General features: G+C 36.2%; 1 protein-coding gene across 1 annotated transcript in view; it reads right to left on the bottom strand.

Moving 5' to 3' along the window:
* Nucleotides 1-2218: 2218 nt before the first annotated feature.
* SLC12A2 (solute carrier family 12 member 2) overlaps nucleotides 2219-24063 on the bottom strand; it is a gene marked incomplete in the record, with an annotated part of 71684 nt that continues 49839 nt past the window's right edge. Inside the window, 8 exon segments of the mRNA XM_072416008.1 lie at nucleotides 2219-7956; nucleotides 8994-9061; nucleotides 10393-10528; nucleotides 12313-12399; nucleotides 14898-15009; nucleotides 16881-17003; nucleotides 18247-18294; nucleotides 19934-20065. Coding sequence (XP_072272109.1) covers nucleotides 7821-7956; nucleotides 8994-9061; nucleotides 10393-10528; nucleotides 12313-12399; nucleotides 14898-15009; nucleotides 16881-17003; nucleotides 18247-18294; nucleotides 19934-20065 — 842 coding nt within the window.

A 24063-nucleotide genomic window follows, 5' to 3' on the forward strand; every position in this document is an offset into this window, starting at 1 on the left:
TGCAAGAGCAATCGGGGGAACGGAGCTGTCAGCTCTGCTCTCGATTGCTCTTGCAGTTCTTCACAGTCCCTAAAAATAACCCGAATTCTCCCACCACTTGACTTTAATGGTGTTCGAATTCGGCATTCGATCACGCGAACAATATCTCCCTATAGAGCTGTTTGAATCAAATAGTGAGATATTCGACCAACACTAGTGTTTAACTGTGGTCAGACATCACGAAGGAGAGTAGACTGGGCACTTTTGGTGATTTGAAAGTTGAGTTTTCAGTTCTCCAATATATATTTGTAAAAGTATTTGCAACTTTGGCATGACCATGACCCTGTTGTAATTTGTAGTTGTCTCATTTTAGAATCCTGTACATTGTGTTCAGTATTTCAAAGTTTTCATGTTTTTTGTTTTGGTTTGCACTATGTTTTATTAATTTCTGTTAAGCTCTGTTTCATCGATGTAGTTTTGCCATTTTTTTTATTGTGCTATTGTAATAAGGCTACAATTAAAAAAAAAATGAATAAAAGAATTTGAAAAACAGTCCCAAATTGGTATGGAGCTCACATACATCCTTTTTGTCTAAATTTATCAGTGGCAAACGAAATGCTGGCCAATCCATGCAAGGAAAGTATATGATGCTTGGAAAGGTTTCATTAAAATAAACCTGCAAGGGCAAAGGAGACATTTACTAAAAAATGGAAAAACAGTTAATAGAAAGTGGTTATAAAATATGCGTAGAAATTATAATTTTAACACAAAAGATCTATGTGGGTGAAATTCAGTTTGCTAAAGCACTGATCAAACCTTTTTTCCTTAAAATACGGTATGTTTTTCATCTTTTGCTTTCTGTACTGCTGATCTCTTATATTTATTTTCAGACACTTTATGTGAACATGCACCGATTCCAGTGCTGGCTACATATTATAGCTGTTACCCAGCTTTATGATAGCTACAACAATAATTACAGTAGAAATGTAATTTGTTATACTGAATAAATCATTAGTCCAAAAGGCAGAGCTGCACCGGCTGACAAATCATTTGATTCAATAAACAATCAGATTGCAGAACTATAAACCATGTTAATGTAAAGAGCCTGAAACTATTCTAAAAATGATATTCAAAAGTGTGACAATAAATTATGCATTGCTTTCAAAAATTCATGGAGATGGAGACATTTTTTAGAGAATCAGTCTTTTGAGAGTGTCAGTCTCAAAATACAGCTATTTTTACCTGATTTCACATGTTTTTTTGTTTCAGTCTAAATTTTTTACATGGGCCTTTGGGTCAGATCAGGATATAACCAAATTATTACATTCTGTGAAGCCTTTTCTTTTCAAAACAGCAGAAACAAGGTAATTTTATGCAATCAAGAAGTCTGGATCATTCTAGCTTTTTATGCCAGGCAGGTAAGCAGTTTTTCTTGTATATGCATTTTCATATATTACTAGAATGTACCTATTCTGTGGGGAAAAACAATGTATGAAAAACAGGAAGTTTCTGTCAATTTTCCTAATCTGCAAAATTCTTCCAGATTGACGATTTAAAAGTTATTATTTTATCAACACTAATTGGTTTACTGTAATCAATGCTTAATCCTGTATATCTTTTATACATTGTTTATGTAAAGCTTAATGCTTCCTTAACAAAGAACCTGGTATTTTAGAAAACAATGCTGCATTGTAAAAAAAAAAAGTAAATTTTTCTTAGCAGTACCTATTTACAGGCCATTACTTCCACAAGCCTGAAAAAAAGTTTATCTGCTATTGAATACAGTTGTGGGGCTATAGAAATAATTCCTTTAGCTCTCTGGGTCAACTATGATTCCACAACAGGTGGTTTACAGCACATATATAGCCTATTAGCACATTTATTTCAAACTGAGTATGTCTGTTTTAGGTTATTTATCTTGGGGACAAATGAGAATGTATAACCAGACAGGTTGTGGTCAGGTAGGCATAAAGTCACTCTGTTATAGAAAAAATATGGGAGAAAGTTACCTGGCTGTGTTAGAGAACCATAGCAAGCATCCAGTAAATGCAGAAGAATATAGTGGGTTTTATAGATATCGGAGAACGTTTGACTGCAGTAAGCTCTAGTTAGTCATGTAAATTCAGTAACAGGTACAAAAAGTCAGTAACAATAGTATTTCATTCAACAACGATCACACATCTATTATTACACCTACTAAAAGATGGCATAAAAAAGAAAAAAACACTGCTTTAATGCATTTCATTATTTGAAACATTGTTTTATTACTGTTCAATGTCCGGAATGCATATAAAAATAAGTTTTAAAAACGCAGTTAAGGAAAGGTCTAAAAATCTCAAACATAAAAGAGCACAGCGTTTAAATAGAAATCATAAATAAGAAGCTATTTGTTACACTTGCTAGTATATTCAAATGGAATTAAATTAGGCAAAATGCATATATAACAATCTTGTAACTAGAAAGATGCAGTGTCATTTTAATCATGTTAACATTAAGATACATGGATTGTAATGCTACACTACTGAATCTTGTTAAAAAAGGTGTACTTTAAAATGTTAAGGTGTCCAGAAGTTTTGGAAATGTACTAAGTGAAAGTGCATTGAGCAATTCTAAGCATATAACAGACCGACCCAAGCCCCAAAGTTTGCATCTGTAGACGACATTTGCTCTCACACACACACACACATATATATATATATTTGAAGGATCTTATCACATCAATATGTACACACATGTATTCAGGTACCCCATAAGATATCCAACAAATGTCTCGAGGATCCCACAGATTTGGATATGCATTGCAGTTTTATGTTTCATGACAATTGGGGCTCCCAGCTACAAATGGTTGAGTATCAAGACTATAGAACACTGTGATGTAGTGCCACACAATTATATTCCTGAAAGTATCATAGATGATCTGTGAACAAACCAATCATGTCTCCTCTATCATGCTTTCAGGAATAAAGTGAGAAACATGAAATGCCAAGAGTACCTGGTCAAAACACAAGGTAGCAGCACTAAAATATGGAAATCAGCAGTTTATGGAGCAGATTTTGAGACAACCCACCTAAGACACGGTTTAATCAAATGATTGACGCACTTGAAAAAAAGTAGATGAATATAAACTCTACAAAATTCTCAAAAAGCAGCAGTCCAACTACATATCTGCGAATAAGAAGTGGACACTTTTTGGAAACCTCTTTGCCTAATAAATATTAGATGTTGAGACCCACAATGGGTTTTCCCACAGTAAGAAAATCTCAGAAATTGTTTTGGTTACAACATTTGCTGTTCGAATATACTGCACAGATGCATTAAACCCTTTCAATTAGTCTAAAGGTCATGCATTCGCAACATTTGGTACTTTTATTCATCTGTTTAAATGTACAAGTGGCAGAGCAATGGTATAGGGTCATAACTAATAGGTTTTCAATAGCAATTTTCTAGATTTCCCTTCTTAAAGTCAAATATGCCCACACAGATTCAGACCTTGAAATTTTTCCTATTTCATGCAACCAAGTAGGACATTTGGGCCAATTAAAAAATGCACAAAGTACTTTAACCATGTGCCAAGTACAATGACCTATAGTAACTATTCATCTTAATATAATTACAGTAAAATTAACAATAATTGGTTTCCATAAGCTTCTGCACTCTGTCTATAGTCACAGATGTGCAAGTTTTCATGCAGGCCAGCTTTGGAAAGGTTTTTTGCAAGAAAAAGGCATGGGTGAAAATAGGTATACTTTAAAGCAGCAATTAACAACCAGGGTTCCTTGGAATATAAAACCATACAGACTCCAATACAGACTTTTAAGGCAGATGCAGTAAACCAAAATGTATTAAAAACATACAGTTTTATAATGATATTAAAATTCCATAACAACATTAAAAAGCTCTTGGCCAGTCTACTACAAATCTCAAATCTTTCTAAACGCGTTTCACAGACAAAAGCTACTTACTCAGGAGATTGATTGAGATATGTTAAAGTGATACATTATATCTAATTTCTACCTCCCCATGATTTCTTGGAGCAGATAGAAATTGGGAATGGGGATAGGCTCCCAGATCTCCCAACAATGCAGATAGGTGCCAAATTCGTTTGTAAAGTCAGTTGTAATCCGCATCTGTGTAGACAATGTAACTGGAGATCAAGGAAAAGCAAACAATACTGGCAAGGGTGCAGATTAAACGCATCTGCCTACCCACACTGACCAGCGCTGCAGGAAGCGGCTTTAAAAGTCCTCATTTGAGTCTGTATGGTTTTGTGTTTCAAAAATTTGGGATGTGACAGTGTTTTCTAAAAAGAAAGCACTTTTGTGAGACACTCAGTTCTCTATTGCAAAGGGTTCCTTGGAACCCTAGGTTTCCTCCAGAGGTTGCCAGGTGTTCCTTGAGTCATGTCTGAATATCTTCACCATCTGATAATGCTCACATAGTTCAAGATTGAATGTCACTTGGCAGGGCAGCAAGCATGCGCCCAATCTTTTTACCTGTTTATAAGGATTGAATGTGGACCACCATATAGGGCATTTCTTTACTTTATTAACCATCAATGTAAGGGGCAAGTTTCCATCTTTTTTTTTTTTTTTTTTTTAAACAGGGATTCTACGAGACCTCGCCATTATAATAAGGGTTCCTCAAAAGGTTTGATAATAGGTAAAAAGGTTGAGAAAGGCTGCTTTAGAGGGAGTGGAAACACTTATCTATTCCACATCATTACATATTCGATCCATATTTAGATAATATCCTAAACGTGTATGCCCATGTGCTTTAGCCACACGAATTTTGCACAAATATAGCTGTGGTATATTTAAAACCAAGCACCAACACAATATATAACTACATAGTGACAAATACATGCATAGTCTAAAAATGCTATAATTACTTTGTACATTTCACCACATTTATACAAGACAATCACTCTTCTTTTATAAAATATAAGGGTTATTATAGTAGTTAAACAATATACTGTACACCCAACCTACAATGCCACCTACGTCTGCATAAATGTACTGCCATTCAGGTACAATCTTTTGGGGGATGTTTAGCTACTTGAAATTTATTACTGGCTATTAGTACAATCAAAATAAACACTGTAGGAAAGCATTTAACCGATTCCAAATACCCGTTTGAGAAAGAAAGTACATACAGTAATGTTTACACTAAGAAACCAAACTTGCTACACCATACAGCTTATTTGATGATAAAGAAAGGCACTCAAAAACATAAGAAACTCACTGCTCCATTCCTACAATTACAGCCGGAGCAGCTGGATATTTCAATGTTTTTGTGTGCTGTCCAACTTATTGGCTGAATGCTCTCTGAATGAAAGTGTCTGTAGGCTGCACTGCATAGCTGTGGTTCCCTGATGCCAGGAGCTGTCTGCTGGTGCAATACACATGTGCTTATTTTTAAAACTGCTAAAAATAAAGAATTTAGATTATGCAGGTGTGTCTAATTGCAATCTCTCATCTATTACCAAATGAAGAACTAGTATTTCATTAGAACTAGTCTGATGCAGACACTGGGATAGAGACATTTAGAATGTTGTGTAGCAATTATATCTTTTGTTTTAACGTTATCTTAAAAAAAAATAAAAAGAAAAAAAACAACTTTGGAAACACCAATCACTTTATAGAATAGCATCCAATATTATTCATTGTTTTTTTTAGCTGAACTTCATTCTCAAAATTAAAAATCTGTTTCTAATTTTTACAGATTAAAATGAAAATGAATGCACATTGAACTTCTCAGCGACGGTCCTTCCCCTTAAGGTAGGCAAATTCAACAACTAAAGTACCTACTGAAACAAGTCTTCCTCCGTAGTGCTATCCCCCACCTTCCTATTTTTATCATTAAACATTTTCATTGCTCTGTTCAGTTTCAGCCTGATGCTAGGGTCTGGTACATTGGAGATTTTGGAGGAAAGTTTAAACTGTTATTTAAACTGGTAGAAGATTGATAGTCATTTCACTTATCAGGGCCAACATGCTGACTCCTAAAATCCTGTGAACCAGAAAATGAGCATTTTTTTGGTGCCAAGAAAGCTACTCCAAGATGAAGAAACTCTAATCTCAGATACCAGTAAAAGACTCAGAACTGTTTGTCTTGTTTGTTTCCCAAATAAATGCTATTGAACTTTAAATACATCCTAATGTGGACTTAATCATGGATACTCATGAACGAAACTTGTACAACACTGCAAATTGAACTTACAACACTGCACTTCCTTTCTGTCATTCCTTCTATGAGGAATAATGAGACATTTGTCAAATGATTGAAGACACTGTGCGTTTCACCTGACTTAAATTAGATTACCATACTGAAAAATATTCTAAAGCTTATATCTTTGTCATTTATGAAATGAGACATCTATAAAGAGAAAAATACTTTAGGCCATACTGGTCACATACATATGTGACACAAGTGGTGGAAGCCATTTTTAAACTTGAACCAAATAGGTAGGAGAACATAATGGAACAGAGGAGATGCGCAAAGCTGTGTGCAAAATGGAAAAAAAAACAAAAAAACATTTTTTTTTTTAAAAGGGATACAATATAGGTTCCAATCATAAAATCCCTAAGAAATGTAAAGAAGGGGGGCTGACCCCAAAAGGAAATCAACCTTGTGGACTTCATACAGTGGGTGAACAAGCTTGAGTTATCAAACTACTTTTGTAATTCAAGCTGAATTGTTCTTTACGGGCAACAAAAACTCTCATGTAAGAATGATTTGTTGGATCAAGTATTAGGACAGAACACTTAGTAGGTAATATTATCCTTAAACATGCCTCTTATGGGCTATATGTATAGAAAAGTGTCTTGAGTTGTCTATGGCAACTTTTTGTATTTCTGTTCTACATCCATACTTGTATAAGATCAAAACATTTTTTGTTCATTTGCTAAAATTAATTCTCATATGACAAAACCAGATTAACATTGTTGGACAAATTATTATAGGAAAACTTGTAGTACACACCAATGACCATAGGCAGTACAAAAGCAATGAGGAAAAGTGAGAATATAAATCCACAGCAACCAATCAGAACTCACTTTGATAAACTCTGTATAGTACAACATGGATTGCTATTGGTTGCTATTATGAGTATTTTTTGCACTGCTATGTGCTGTGATTTACCAAGCTGGAACTTAATGATTAGATAAGTACAACCTGATCATTTGTTCAAACACAATATTCTGGTCACTTTTTTATTGTTATAATAATTTTCTTTTTTTCGACAGACATTAAAAAGGGTTTTGACATAAGAGGTGTGAAGAGCTTGATGGAAGACGGAGAAGCAGCATAAGTTATCGTGAAGATGGAAGAAACTAGTAACTAAAGTTTTTTTTTTTGATCTACAGTCCTAGCTGAAAGGCAGATTGTACATTCTATACAAGAATTATATTAACAAAACAAAACAGGAGTATGGATGAAGTTTGGTTAATTTTCAAAAAGGCACCTCAAGGCTAAAGGCTTTAATTTTTTTTCTTGTTTTTGTGTTTTTTTTTTTTTTTGTTTTTTACAAATCTAGAATCCTTTCACTGGTCAAAATAAAAACAAACACACTTTTATTGCTGCTGTTCAAGTAGCAAAGAAATAAACTTCCATGTATTTGAGTCCCATACATAGGAATCTCCCTTATGAAGCCAAGATCCACTGGTCATGTAACAGAAGCAGTACAACTGCAAAAATTTCTCGAGCCTGGAAATAGTTACTTTCTTGTGTGTGCTTTCAAGTCTGTTTAAATGAGAAAACGTTCTAGGGTTAGGAGAACGTGATGATACTTTGCACTCCAGCAGCCAAAGCACCAATTCTTCAGGCTTTGCAGCTGGCAGCACTTAGGAATAGAATGTTAAGACACTCTGGTGATTTCCACGGACAAGCAGGATGGGTGGGAGATCTTTAGAAAGTGCCTCTAACCAAGCCATGTAAAGTGCACTGGACACTGCCCCTTTTCGTGCAACTGGAAGGCTCCTGCCCAAAAAAAAAAAAAAAATTAAAAACAGATTTACATTCCTCTATGTTTTTATGGCAATAATACATGTAAAAATGTGTAGCGTGTATTAGCTGACTATAAACCAGTCATATGAGTTGCTTGCCTCAGTGCAGCTGACAACCCAATTTTCCTGTCTCACTAATATAGATACACACAATAATACATTTCTTAATGATTTCCTAATAGTGACCCTGTTAACATACCAGCATAATATCAGACAAAGTGCAAAGAAACTCCTTCCTCAGGAAGCCAATGAACACACGGTGAAATGAAAAATTCAAAGGTAAACAATTATAAAGGAAAGATCTTGTCATTATGTATAATGTATAGTGAAAATCTAGGTTACAATTCATTCCATGCATTACTCCACCATTTGAGCCACATGTGTAATATAAACAATGTGTGTCCACTTTGGTGAAGTATTCACTGGAATAACATTGAAATGCTGGTAACATAGCACAAGAGGGTTCACAAAAAAAAAAAAATTTATGTGGCCATCAATAAGCAGTGATCTGAATAAACACTTACTGTCTTTAAGCTTCCAAATTGCTGCCACTATTGAGTCACAACTAAATTGTGAACATTTTAATAGGCTTTTAAAACTATACATTTGTTACCATCTCCTCTAACAGAGATATTTAAAAAAATCCCCTACACACGTCATGAGATCAGATGGGAATCTGGCGTGTGTACAGCGCTCGTCGTTCATGGATACGTCCTGCCGGATCCACGAACGATGAAAGGCAAATGATCGTTATGAAAGTAAAGGGGAAATAGCAGAGCAAAGCGGGATGACGCTCCAATGTTCTACCTCTCCATCGAACATAACAGCACTGTATATACAATGCTCGTTCATGCATCGTGCAGTCTTTTGTCGTTGGATTGTAAAAGATCCTTTCCAATGACAATTATTGCACGTGTGTATGCCGCCCAAATAGGAAGAGGTAAATCATCAGTTATCACCAAGGCACTTATCAAATTAGAAATGTCTTGCAGAAAGGAATTTAAAACTTACATGACAATGACGTTGGCTGTGCTGGAGTGCTCCTTCAACAACTCATTTAACCGGATCTGGCGGTGTGTCTAGTGTAGCAAAGCAAAAAAATTGTCAGGAACCGTAATGTGAAAATATATATTTTTATATATATATATATATATATATATATGCAGCACCGCGCCTCTAATTCTCGATCATCTAGGCGATCAAAAATGAATGGGAGCCCAGAGCCTCCCGGGATACCTCCGTCACGCATCCCAGTAGGCTCATGGTTGCTCCTTCTGCATCTCGGGCATGCGCAGAAGAAGTCCTTTTGGCAAAAGGGAAAAAAATGCTGATCTCACGCATGCGCAGTGAGATCAGTGAATTTTTTCCCATCTACGTCCCCCGATCTCGCGCCTGCGCCAGGTGACGTAGGAAGAAGAACCCGGAAGGAAGATGACAGCGCATAGCACGCCTGCCTGAAGATGGATGCCGGGACGACGCAGGACCCAATGGAAGAACCCTCCGGATGGATCAACAGCTCTGCAGGATTGAAGGTAAATGTATTTTTATTTTATTTGGATCATTTTTGGGTTTACTTCCTCTTTAAGAACTTTTTTTTAATGTTCTGTGTGTTTAGACACTGATGTCAGGAAAACATTTTGTACAATAACTATATGAACTATACAGAAACATTTTAATTAGCAGATTCTCACAACACCAGGTAATTTAGATCGTGTAACACCCACAGATGCTGTAACATTTGTATATTGCCCTTCATTGTTCAAAGAGCTGCTATGCTACACATTTCGAACCTCAAACTGACATCAGGTCTGTGGCCAGTAGAGAAGGACTCCAGGGAATATCATTTATGTCCAAAGTTCTAATAAAGTTACACTACAAAACATACCCAACACAAGCACATTACCGTAGGCACATAGAGGTATGCAGTGGGACGCCAGAACACAATTCAAATCTGGAGCTTGTGTAAGAAGTGGTCCCTAGCCTTTGGTAACACAGTTATGATGCCTGATTAAGATGACATTTCCAATCAGCACAGTAGACTTGCTCCATTACTTTGGTCTCTGGCTCATACTCTACTACTTCATTCCAGACCAGCCCTGAAGTGTACATGTTCAAAGTAATAAGATTTTATTTTACATTAAAGTAAGAAATTTAAACATTTCTGATAATGGCATACCCATTTTACATTCTTTTTCGTCAAAAGTTATATTAAAATGTTTTATACAGTGCATATTTGTCATAAATGTTTTTATTTTGTCTTGTATTTTCCAGCTAGCTGGGAGTTGCTGTGTAAATTAAGCAGCTGCTATCAAAGAACAAATCTTTTTGACCCAGTGTTTATAAATACTGTTCAGATGCCAGATACAAGTAGAAACTAGATAGGAGAAATCAGTGAATAGATAATGTATACCTTTGTTTTGTACAGCTCTAGCTCATTATCAGTTATTCTCCAAGGTTCTTCCTCTTTCATTTTGTCAGCTACCTCTTGTTCTTTTTCATCTTCATGCAGTCTAAATGGTTCAATCATCTCCTCAAATGCTGCAACACTGAATGTCAAAGAGAAATACATATATTAACAAAAGCTGTGTAATAAAAATATTACCAATTATCTGATTTAGCAGATAATGGTCAATAATATCACCATGCGGAAAGCAGAAGCAAATCAGCTTTGTTTAACCTACTGAGCGGTAAGCCCAAGTGTGGCTCGGGGTAAAAAAAAAACAGCTGATAGCAGTAACCCCAGCCACATATTATATAGGTTACTGTACAGTTATATTACAGGTTTCATCATTTTTTATTTATTTATGCATCCCTGTTTTAAAAGATTTTTGTGTTTTTATTTAAAGTTTATTATTAAATTTATTAACTATTGGACATATTTTGGTGAGTTATGCCTAAGAAATCAGGCCTACAATGTAAAATAAATTTTCATGAAAGACAATGTACTGCTTTTAAACATATAAATCCAGACAGAAATGAACCGTCTAGGAGGTTAATTTATCATGACCATGGAACTCATTTAATGTGGTAGCGTCTCAGAGGAAAAAAAATAAATCTCACGCAAATTTGTTCTAAAAAATGACAAATCTAGTTGAAGCTTATTAAATTAAACAAGCTGCAGAATATTATTTTAGGGGGATGATGGGCCCAGACACTTGCCAAATCCCAGATTTGCCACAAGCGATTCTGACAAAGCAAGGTCTGGCTAAAAAACAGCCTATAAACATGACTTGGAACAATCAGCTTAGTTGGCAGGTTCTTTGTGTGTTTTAGGTAATAAATGAAAGGTGTCACAATCTTTGAAGTTGCCTTTCTGATGTAGTCCCTATTTAAAGCTAACAAGATTAAAGGATAAATTGTGAAATTGTGAAGCTTGTAGAAGGTTTTTTTCCGAAACTTCTCTTGTATAACTATAAAAGATTCACATGAAATACATATCAGATAACTAAATTTCAACCAACGTAATTGAAAATATGACCTCTGCTGCCATATCCCCGGTCAATAAATATTCCAGAACATCTGCTCCTGGCGGAATGTTTTGCACATCCTTAACATATGCCCCTAAAGATACCTCAATGTTCAATGTAAGTTAAACAAGCCATCAAAAGAGCCATAAAGAAGAATCATAAACTGATCTAATAAAACAGTTATTGCAGGTTATATAGATCAAACATTATATTTGCTTATTTAAGGTTGACTGTCTGAGAATTTTTTTTTAACTTGGCAGCCCTAAGACTGGCATTCATGGCTGACAGTCATAAAGAGTCATATTATTTAGGAACACAGTTGCTGTGTCAGAGAAATAATATTGAATAAATAAATACACAAACAGAAAATGCTGTGCTTCCCTACCTTTTTTTTTCAGTGCTCAACAGAAATTTTTTATCAAAGTATTTAAAGGAAAAAATAACTTTCATGGTCCATGTGCATTGTAGTTTGAAAAGGAGTTGAAACATATAGGTTCACAAAATAAGATCAATTGTGTTATATTAGAACAGACATAATCATATAAAGCCAAAAGAAATGCATTTAATGCAATTTCTTTCAATTCAAATATTACTTTCAATAGCTTATATATTAGATATGCACCAACAGGCATTTAATGTGGTGATTTTGCAGATGTATACTGTTAATCTAGTTTTGCGATTCAGGTACCAGTACAGCTCAGCACAGCCAGCTATTGGATGTCCTGCAGCTTACACTGCTATCTCAGTTGTAATGAATGTAGAAGGGGCAGCCCATTGATGGGTTCTCTCTCTAGAAAAAAAACTTTAAATAGATATATAGAAATAAAACAATAATTTATAGCTGTGTAAAAGAGATAACATACTTTTCTTTCTTTGGTTTTGTGTTGATATCACCAAGGACCATTATATCAGAAAAGTCAATCCTGAACTTGCTAAGTAATGTTGCCATCCTGAAAACACACAAAAATTACAAAGAGAAAAATAAAACACACATCAAAAAAAAAAAGCATACAATATGTTATAATTTGAAACAACAACTTTATATCCACCTGTATAAACAAATCCTACATGGTATTATTGTACCAAACACTTTTACGACTTTAACAAAGAAAAAAAACTCTTTTGGATGTGGTAGATGAGTTGAGAAAAATGTGTGCTGCCCTTTGGGAGTCAGTTTCATGGTACAAATTATTTTGTCATTTAGCTTCATTGCTAATCATGTCATAATTAAGTCATCTTTCCTTTCATCAAAGGATCTTTTGGTGATAAAAGGATTTTTTTTTTTGCTTTAAGCTCATTGTAGACACCACTTTGAACACCAGCCTTTCCCACACTTCTCAAACAAGAATAACAACTTAATGGTTCATAATCATGTAAACACTGGCAATGGTAAAGGACAAATTGGATTACAGTAGCCCAGCTTTAATGTTAGCTCCTGGGAAGTCTATACCTTAGGGAACACAGACACATGAGTAGTTTTTATTTATGCTGCGGTCATTAAAATTTTCCTGCAGGAGTATACAGAATCCACCAAACTGGCTCAACATCTCTGTGACAACAGGCCCCCAGACATACATTGGGGGCCTGTTGTCATAGAGAGTCATGCAATCCTGTATTCATTTACTAAGGCAGCAAATTCCATACTATTAAAATGTATGAGTTTTATAGATGGAATTTTAAAGTTTTGCCACAATTCCTGCTGGAAGCCCCCTTAGGTCATTTCCCTCACGAGCACAGCACTCAGACAGAGACAATATCTTTTTGATTCAATTATCAAAAATAATACAGGAGGAAAGAACATTTACCTTCCTAAACATAAATTGTATAAGGAAAAAAAGTGAAGCTCTGGAGTATCAGTGAACCCTTGTGCTTAGGATCAGGCATATAGCAACTGTGGCTCATGGTATGACACGAGACCTTGGTCTCAATGCAATGGTTTCGTGGCCAGAGATGACAAAGTCGTTGTAAGTAGGCACCAGGAATTTCCCATTATTGTCCTCCATCACTACTGCTAATAGCGGTATAGTGGGAAAGCGAGCACAGAGCAGATGTACAACATTCTATCAGGGGAATAACATTAGTGCTCAGTCCCACATTGGTAAACCCTTCTGAGATTATACCAGTGGAAAACATTACATTTTAAAGACAGAAATGACCAAGGTAAAAAGGTAGCTACCAATGCTTATCCCAATCAACCAACTTATTCATAGACTAAGTATTCAGAGACAGTGAAAGCAACATGGAAATGCTAATGGCTATCGGGCCTGGAGACATCCAATTGGTTGCTTAAATAAGGGTCTGGAAACAGTGGTATGTGTAATCAGTGCATAAAGTTGATGCATTATCTCCAGTAGGGCTCAGATGCAGGGGGACCCAGCAATGGCATGGGTTAAAAAGAGTCCCAATTGATTAAATAAGTATTTAAGGTAAACAATTGCTAGAAAAACAACATTGGTGAGTCTTTGCATGGCAAAAAACATAAAAAAAAAAAAAAAAAGACATCTAACCTACTAGGACACAGGCAAAAAACTGTGGCATACTTCTAGAAGGAGAAGTTAACCTGTGCTTACAATTTCATTTTTGTTCTATGTTTAAATCAGTACAACCCGTATGGTTCACCTGAAGATTGAAGTGTCTCTCAAAGAAAAGAAAAGAAGGAGTTTCTGCCATAGTGATAATAGGGCAGATACCCTGAGGTAACTGCTGTCAGAATGGTGTAAATTTTAAAATGGCTGAAAAGTTTGCTAAAAGAAAAAAAGTTTGTTGTTTACAGCAACTTAAAATCTAGTTGCTATGAGTTTCAGTTTTATTGCTTAAACAAATTATTCTACTTTAGCAGCCATTTTACAGTTAGGTCCATAAATATTTGGACAGAGACAACTTTTTTCTAATTTTGGTTCTGTACCATGGAAATGATTCTGCGATCATTTACCACTGTTGTCTTCCGTAGACGTCCAGGTCTTTTGGCATTGCTGAGTTCACCAGTGCTTTGTTTCTTTCTCATGATGTACCAAACTGTAGATTTTGCCACTACTAATATTGTAGCGATTTCTCAGGTGTTTGTTTTCAGTTTTTGCAGCTTAAGGATGGCTTGTTTCACCTGCATGGAGAGCGCCTTTGACCGCATGTTGTCTGTTTACAGCAAAATCTTCCACATACAAGCAGCACCAAACGAACGACGAACGTTCATGCACGATATATATATATATTTTTTGCCCAATCGATCGTTCGTCGTTCGATTGGAACGATAAAAATTGGAAGTGTGTACGCACCTTTAGTTGCTTGTTTGTTTTAAGGGTGTGACTGCTAAAACTACTGAAACAAAAGATCAGCTTTACATTCAGGTAATTAGCATTCCTCGGAATGAATTCAGCAACGGCAGCTTAAACTAATTGGAAGGTCTGCTAAAAATAAATGTGAAGTGATAAATAGATTAAAAAATACATACGCTCTGCGGTCATGGTCTATCCGGTTTATTTTTCCACCAATAAACACTCTAATCTTGCAATTACTCCACTTTTTTTTCGTAGTCAGCAGATAAGGTATCAGCAATGTCAGTCCTAAGTAAAATAGGAAAGGATTAGTAGGGGCTGGGATCCCATTAAGTACAAAACAAATGACACACATGTGATCTCATCATAGAGAGCAGCTGGTATTCTTCAGTTGACCGAAACATATACACACTATTTCTGGTGTAATGTACATGACGTCCCTCTGGTCACTCTTCCCAGCATTAACCAAAACAGACTCGAAGAATCAATACACAGCAGAGATTTGAACCCCTCAGAAAAGGTTTAGCCTCATTTAACTGCAAAACACAGCTGTATCTTTCCTCAGGGAGTAACACTGGGATTGAGGTCAAACAGCACATCAGATGAAACTGAATAGGATTCAAACAGTGAGCAGTAACAGAGAACCAATCAGCTGGAGAGTCTATGAACATTTGTTCTCAGGCCAAGCTCCTCAGAACCTGCTGAGTATTACTGCCTGAAGTGAGGTCCAGGCTCACCAGCTGTCTTAGCACTGTTTTTAATGGCATCAAATTTCTGGAAGTGCTACATCCACATCACATTATAAGCAGCCCTCCTGCCTAGAGGACACTTCCTGAGTTTACCTGGCCAATAGCCATAATGAATCAGATACCCACATATGCTCAAAAGGAGACAAGTTTAGCAAAAACAATGAAAGTAATAGTCAATATTGTGATAAAATGGGAGGATGAACCCTTTAAAAATATTGATGCTTTTCTCTAGAGACTAGCAAAAGTAGTAATAGATGTTCTTCATAAAAATGTATACTATTACAATCCATTCCCTTTGATTTCTACCAACCTTTGAGATAATCATTTTTCATCTTCACTATTTACTTTTAAAAGGTGGTGTAGAAGAATTGGTTAACACCCGTAGCTGACTACTGCTGTTCACTAGCAGCTGACTACTGCTGTTCACTAACATCACTATTATCAATGGGTATTTTACTTACAGATGGTAGTTTTAATTTTCTAAGTTTTGTGTTACATAGTGGGTACATGTTCTGTTATTACCACGGTGTGTAATTGTGTAAAATCAGATTAGAAACACCCTATTTACTCTGGTGTCCTAAGGTAGAATTTACTTTAGTATTATACCGTGCAGAGAAGAAAAAACGTGCAGAGAAGAAAAAACATTTTTTTCCTTCTCTTCCTTTTCCAAGAGATACAGAACACTTCACTCCAGACATAATGTTTACCCTCACTGGTATATTAAATAATATAAGGTCAGATTGTGCATTCATACTGTCACAACCGTTCAGCCTCCTCTGCCATTTAATCACATTAGCTTTTCAGTGCTTTCTCCTGCTTGCCAGGACCAGGGGTGTCTTCTAAGCACAAAATGTGCACATCTGGCCAAAATAAAATGATGCACTTTCAGTTCCTATCATTCTACAAAAACAATTGTTTGTCTGTGAAATAATCTAATATTTATATCATGTGTATCGATTACCCTAAACCTGTTTAGAACATCAGTAATTACCACACCCAACTTGTTGTAGGCATCTGAGGACTAAATTTAAAAGAAGGATAAGTACACCATAATTTAATTTTGACTATCACTAAAGGATTTCAGTCTACTAGTAACTTCTTTGCAACAAAATAGAGTAGAAAGAAGATAAATCATGTATAGTGCTTTGGGAACTGATGCTAATAGGAGATGTGCAGGCACTATGTTGACCAATTGGAAAGTTATTTTGTTACTATATTGCAGAGAATCCAGGGATGATACAAGCACTGGTTGTTTTGGGGGACAAGGCTGTGAGGGGGAATAAGCAATGTGATAGCTACAGTCGACTTCAATAACGAGCAGCCTGGGTGTAAATAAAACACCTAAATGCCTCACAAGAATTCACTGTAAATATACAGAATTTCCTTTACTTGCTTGAGTTTGTAGCTTACCTCCATCATCAAAGAGCCACCACACATCAATAGTGCTTTTGCCTTGCTTTTTCTGGAACTGTAAGCTGGCATCCAGAAGTTTCTGGTCTGTAGTATTCAGCGCTACACCTTGTCCTTTGGAGTCTGCAAACCCAAGATACAAAGATGAAACAACAATAATACAAATCAAGTTTTTTTTTTAAAAAAAAGCACAAAAGAAAAGAAAAGAAGGAAGTAATAAGTGAATTGTCTGTCTCGTAACACAGTTGAGTTTACATATTATTTTCTTCTACATGGTCTTCCTACAACACTGAAATATGTTTATCAACGCCTAATGCAGAGACAACAGGTACAGTTTGCTTCAACCCAAGAGTAATAAAACATGTAATCTAACGCTGGGCATGGAACACCCCTCCTTACCCAATGCTAATATTCCAGCACCTCTTCTGTCCCATTTTTGTTTTTTAGTGGGGAAGGAAAAGCCAAATACAGCCTGATTGTTCTAACACAACTATGTATTTTATTATTTAAAAAAATATATTTTGTTTATATATAACACCACTACAAGGTCCCTTACTGCTTTTATTGTTGTTTATGTAAATACAGCCTAAATTGTACATCTTTGTAGAAGTGACTCATTTTACCTATAATCATACTGACAATGATTCTAAAATACCCTACAACATTATTATTAATATTATTACACAGTATTTATATAGCGCCATCATATTACGCAGCGCTGTACAAAGTCCATAGTCATGTCACTTAACTGTCCCTCACAAAGGAGCTCACAATTTAATGTCCCTACCATAGTCATATGTCATTAATGTAGTCTAAGGTCAATTTAGGGGGAAGCCAATTAAACTAACTGCATGTTTTTGGGATGTGGGAGGAAACCGGAGTACCCGGAGGAAACCTACGCAGACACGGGGAGAACCTGCAAACTCCATGCAGATAGTGTCCTGGCTAGTATTCGAACCTAGGACCTAGCACTGCAAAGACCAGATTGCTAACCCCTGAGCCACCGTGCTGCCCATATAATATTCCTTGTTCCAGTTTTAACACTTTATAGCATTCGAAGAAAAAAAAAATCAGACACCTTCAGATTCACAAAAAAAAGAGGAAAAAAAAAAGAAAATCTAATCCTGGAGGTTTTTGCCTAGCTATTGGCTATATATTTATAGTTGTCTTTAGGTCTTGGGTCACCTGTCCACAATCCCATTCTATACTACAGTGAAATGTATGTCATGGTCAAGGAAAAAAATCCACAGGGAACACACAGGATTGTTTCTATGTACAGAAACATACAGAAAGGACACAGGAAAGTAAAGAAAAGGTTCAAAGACAAAGGAGGAATGTAGCTAAAACAAAAAGTGATAATGCCTGCCTTTTTTTAAAAGAGGTTGTGTAGGGGTTTTCCCATCATCTTCGTCATCTGGATATTATTTAAAAAGAAAAATGAAAAGTAAAGTTATTTGGGTTTAGCCATTTTGTTAAGACCAAAAAAGAAAAAAAAAAGAAAAAAAAAAGAAAAAAAAAAAAGTGGCAACCTCAAATTCTTAGGCTAGGTTCACTCATTTCCATGTGCATGATCATGCATTTTTCACACTACTCAATTCTGTCACCCAACAAAACGTTGAGCACAGTTGAGGATTCCTTGTGAGGAGGTGGTTACCAAGTGCTGAAAATGTGTCAAAACACATTACATCCCCATTAATTTCATTCCATTGTCATTAAAAGGCCATTTGAGACATGCTGATGTACTAAAAAAAAAAACAGTACCCACATTTTCTGCCAATGAACATCCACAGAGCACCCAGTAAATTAGAACCTTTAAAACAGAATGGCAAAGCTGTGTGCATGTGTTGACATGTTTCCAACATGTGTGTTAAATTGCAAAGGTGTGAACAAGGTCTTAGTCCACCAGTTATTTCAGCTTTTTACATGATGGCTAGCTTCATCACTTGCTAGTATCATTTGAAGACCGAGATGCTGAGATCTCTGACGTACTATGTATTAAGAAAAGTACAACAGAAAAACGGAGGCCATTCCCACGCCCTTTTTCACAGAAGCAGGTCATAAACGAACTGGAATACCTAGCCTTGTCCCTGCAGGTCATAATCAAAAAGGATCTCTAAATGCCCAAATCATGTCAAAACTGAAATAAATTGATGGATTCTTAAAAGAAAAATATGTTAAAAAAATGAATTAAAATAAATTAAACAGCTTAAGAGTTCTAGTAATTTACTTGATGGATGAAACAAAAATACCACACAAAATACAGGTGACCGATGTTTTAGGCAATGCACTGCACTGTGTCCATGTTTTGTTTCTGATGTTTTCGGTTCACTCACACAATACAGATACATTTACGGTCTCTGCCTCCACTTAAAATGTTTGCATAAACTAACACGTTTTATTGAACCAAATGTACAGTTGCTCTTTTACCCTCTTCACCGTGCAGCAAACCAAATGAAAATTCTGGAAAAATGTTATCCAAACAGAGGAGTAAAGTTTCTTTAAAAAGGACCAAGTCTCTTACAGAGACAGAAGTAAATGTACGATTTAGTAGGCATTTAGCAGTTCGAATATCCATGTCGGTGAAAGACAGCAGTGGACAGTTCTTCGAGTTTCTATACCATGCTCACTGAGGACACCATCAATGAAATCAAGTAAGAGTTGGAAGAGTAACCCCTCTGATACGCACCCATTTGCTAAGAAGAACGATGGCTGCCTAGGCACTGTCACTTGTGTTCTGCTGCTTGCAATCAAAAACGATTCGCTAAATGTTTCTTTTTACTAATTTCCTAACAGACAAATTTTAACTTTTAACTATACTCTACTTTTAAGTCCAAAAGCAACCATTGTAAGGAAGACCTATGCCAATACATTTAATATTGATATTTCTAATGTTTCAAACTCTTTGTACATTGCCTTATATTACAAATCTATCAAATTAGGTTTATTGGAATGAGTTAAAAAGCTCAACTTTGGATGCTTCCCTTTCATAGCCTCATTACCTCTACTGGGGTTAAAAACATAAATAATCATAATAGTAAAAAAAACTTGAATACCTTTTCTCATCATGGGACTTCTGTCACTTGAGAAGTGTTTTGAAGACTCTGCCTCTGCCTTTTTACTATAGTCTACATTTACTATGACATCTTTGGTTCCAGGGGACTTCTCTTGAGATGACAGCAATTCCTCTGAAACAAAGAACAGAAAACAATGATAATTTATATATATCTATATCCTGAAACCATAATTTTATGTGCATGTGCACACACACACACACACACACACACACACAAACACACGGGTAAAGGTCACTGAAGTTATCCTACCAGGTTTTTTTTGATGTGACAGAAAACCAGATGACATAAGAAGCTGACAAACATATTTACACATGATAACTGAAGTGCTATAAAACAGCTACACTGGCTTCCAGATGCCTCACAAGCCAGACAACGGAAAGATAAACGCAGATAATCTCTGCCCACTTCGCAGTAATGCCAACTATAGATATCTAGTCAGAGTTGGGAAAAGAATTAATGATAAATGATCATATAAATGTATAACATGCTGAGTGTATGTGGAAGCCGAAATCTTTGTTGCAATCAAGCAGAGAATTTTTTTTTTGTTAGCTGGGCACACATACAATCTTTGCTCTTTTCCGTTTTGAAATGGCTAAAGTTTCTAGCTATAAGCAACACAACCAGCCTTGTGAATTTATGAAGCGTTAATAGCTATCCATGCTCTCCAAAAAAAAAAAAAAGACTTTCATAGCAGGTAGCACTTACTGCATGTATACACATGCCAAAGGAATATTAACCTTAGCGAGAAAGAACTAAATCTAGCTTTATACAAATCTTTTGCAACATGTTGATTTATTTATTTAGCACATCCCCATCTGTTTAAGTAGCGGTGAGAAGTCACATTGATAACCATGTAGCTTGGAATCTAGGCCACTCTATTTTGAAGCAAATTGACCTCGATAAACTTGGCAGCTACTGACTGGGTACTATTGATCATTTTATTTCCACTTGGGTAGCTAAACATATTTAGAGGTAAATATAATTTCAATGACAAAATGCATCTAGGACAAACAGGAGACAATGATAAATGTTCAAAATGCTAGAAGTGCAAGGTAAACTACATAGAGTGAGAATCAGCAGTCAAACTTACATGTAGCACTTTGAGAAACTCCAATTTAAACAGTTTATAAACTGATCATGTTTAGAAATCCTGCTAATATCAGAGGGGAGAGCGACTTTGAAGTTAAACCCGTAGGTAGGGATGTGCAAATAACACTTCCATTCTCCAGTGTATATTACTGAATGGTTTCCTGCACTCGGAAAGAGAAAAATTGCACAAAACCTCTGCAGTTTGAAAACAGACACTGAGCTACAGGAAATTCCCTTCATCTGGACCATAAATTAGACTGATTACCAAGATTTGCACCTCCATTTTTCCCATGGAAGAAGGTACTCTGTGTTTTCTTTCATTTACAGTGATGTACGGCACAGCCTAAATAAATAATCTTTAAACTGATTTTATCATCCACTAATTGTAATATTTAAAGCAGTTTATACACTTGAATGCATCGCCCTGGTCAGTCAGATGGTGTCTGAAAACAGCTCATAGGAATAGGAAAGTTTTAGAATTCGTATGTCAGTCAGCTGAACTGGGGTATTTAGAGTAGGCAAGGGTTAAGACTAGTCCAGAGGAGCAATAATTGTCTATGGAAACAGTCAATATTGATTTTTTCCAGTGACAGTAGGAATGCCCTACAGACAGCACTGTACTTTCTATGGAGAAGGGGAGGGGAGAGGAAGAAGAGGAGCCCCACCACGTTCTACCCTAGTTAACAACAGTGATCCTGAGGTTTTTGTTTTTTTTAGCAATCCAGCATGGCTGTGTGTTAAACAAGGATGCAGTACCTTCGGTACAAACGCTAGTGTTGCACCCAGACAAAAACTCATTATCATCACCTAACAAAAATCCATTAGGTGCATTAGGATTTAGAAACTGTCAGATTTTAATTTCTTTATTTGTTTTTTTGCTGAATGCCACCAAGGAAACTTTCATAAAATGTTTGGAGAATGCTGAACACCTTGGTTGTGGTGTCATCAGCCTTGCAAATTCAGATCTGTCCTTCTATTCCCTCTTTCCCTGAAGCTGCATAATAGGTTATGTAAAGATGTGAAGAGAAGGGTGGAGAAGTTGAGCCAGTAGAGAGTAATTAGAAACTCCTAATAGAAAGGGCTATGGGCATGGCAAGAGGGAGGGGACTGTGCTAAGACATTGACTGTTAATGAAAAAGTCAAATTTGCTAGCAAGTTTAAAGAAAAATTTCAGGTGAATAAAAATGAGTTTATTATAAACTGCAATATTTCACATTTTCCCTCTAACCCTGCTAAATACACCAGTAATGCTCACGTATAAGGTGTATCCTCAATATGTCACAATATAATAAATAGGAAAGACCTTACATGCCCCATTTGACAGCCATCAAACATTCACTTTATAAGAAAACAATGTTTTGGCTTGCCGGAAATCAGTGTTTCCTATGGTCTCCCATTTTTTCTATAAATAAGTCAAAGCTGCAGCTGTTGTAAAGGGCTTGTTGGAAAGTCAGTGGGAACAGCTTCAGCTGTATAAAAAGGGAACAGGAAAATGTCACATAACTTCAAAACAGAAATGAAATTCTTACTGCTTCCTGCTACAGATGACACATTTTTTTATTTATTTATTTATTTTTTTTAGAGTTGCCATTAGGAATTTTAATGTCAAATATTACCCACCTGGGCGTTTCACTGATGTCTAGATTTCTGTACCAAAAGCAGTACACTGTTTTTCATGAAAAACACACAATCATGTAAATGGTTCGGGGTAAACGATAGTAGCAAGTTTACTTACCCCGAACCAAGGTCGGGCCAACCGCCCGGGTGGTTAATAGGAGAAGACACTACAGATTTGGGGTCATTGAAACTACAAGTACTGCGGGTAGACTTTACAAAAGCTGAACATTAATTAGTGTTTGATGAAGAAGCTTAGCGTTTCTGGACCAGACAGACTTCGAAGGTTTGCTCTAGGCCTTCAAAGGTGGCACAACTGATTCACTGCAGTCTACTAGGGAGAGCAGGAGAAGTGAATGGGGAACTCAAACTGCCAGCCATATTTTAAATAGTCACCCATGACAGAAGAATGCACTAGTAGTAAAAGAAATGCTGAAAACTTAAGAGATCACAAGCGTAAATATTGTGCACATGCAGCATAGTGGGTAGAAAAGTGGGGATTTAAACACAACATTCATAGAATAGTTTTGGAATTCTACTTAAAATTAGAGTACTGAGTGCTTTAAGGAAACATATAGTCTGGGTATTCTAGGCTACTCAAAAAAAAAAAAAAAGTAATTTTTTTTTTTGTTATTTGACTGAAGTTTGCTTTTAGGTGAAACTTGTACCTGGATCTAGATCCATACATAAAGGTTTCAGATCATATCTGAAAACCAGAAATCTGGATCTGGATCAACATAAAGGCAAAATAATTGGCATCAGTCAGTAATGGCAAAAATAATAGAAAATACTTTGCACAAAGGAATATAGGCTTGCAGCAATGACAGGGTGAATGTACATCAGCGCTACGTCATACATTCCTTCTATTGTCTAAAAATCCACACCGCTTACAGGAGACAGAAGGCAGCATTTACAAAATGCTCCATCAGTCAGCAAAATTATTGTCCACCAACTTCACCCAGCCCATATAATTAGGAGCTTTCAGCTTTTCTGGCCCCCATTTCCTGCTGTACAATGTCCTTTGTGTAAGGGGTGGAGAAAACCCTGTAATAGCTTGTCCTGTCACACCTCGTTCTGGCATCCTCCTCATGTCCTTGATGATATTCTTGTCACTACAGGCTGTGTTAGTCCGGTCACTAGAAAATCTCACTGATCCCTTTTGGTTTCTTATTTTTCCACTGTAACTTAGTAAAAAGATTTCATTTAAGGGCAGAGAAAATCTCTAACAGTCATAGGGTGCTGGTGGTCAAATTACCAAAGGACAACTGTCAGCTAAGGGTACGGACAGCTGATATTCCCGGCTTGCCGACATATATTAGCAGCCTCACATTTTTATATAACCAACAAAAGCACAAAGAAAACATACCGTTTTTTATGAAGGTCAAAAGAAGCACGAATTACTGTGA

The sequence above is a fragment of the Pyxicephalus adspersus genome, chromosome 6 (genome assembly GCF_032062135.1).
Source record: "Pyxicephalus adspersus chromosome 6, UCB_Pads_2.0, whole genome shotgun sequence".
Lineage (NCBI taxonomy): Eukaryota > Metazoa > Chordata > Amphibia > Anura > Pyxicephalidae > Pyxicephalus > Pyxicephalus adspersus.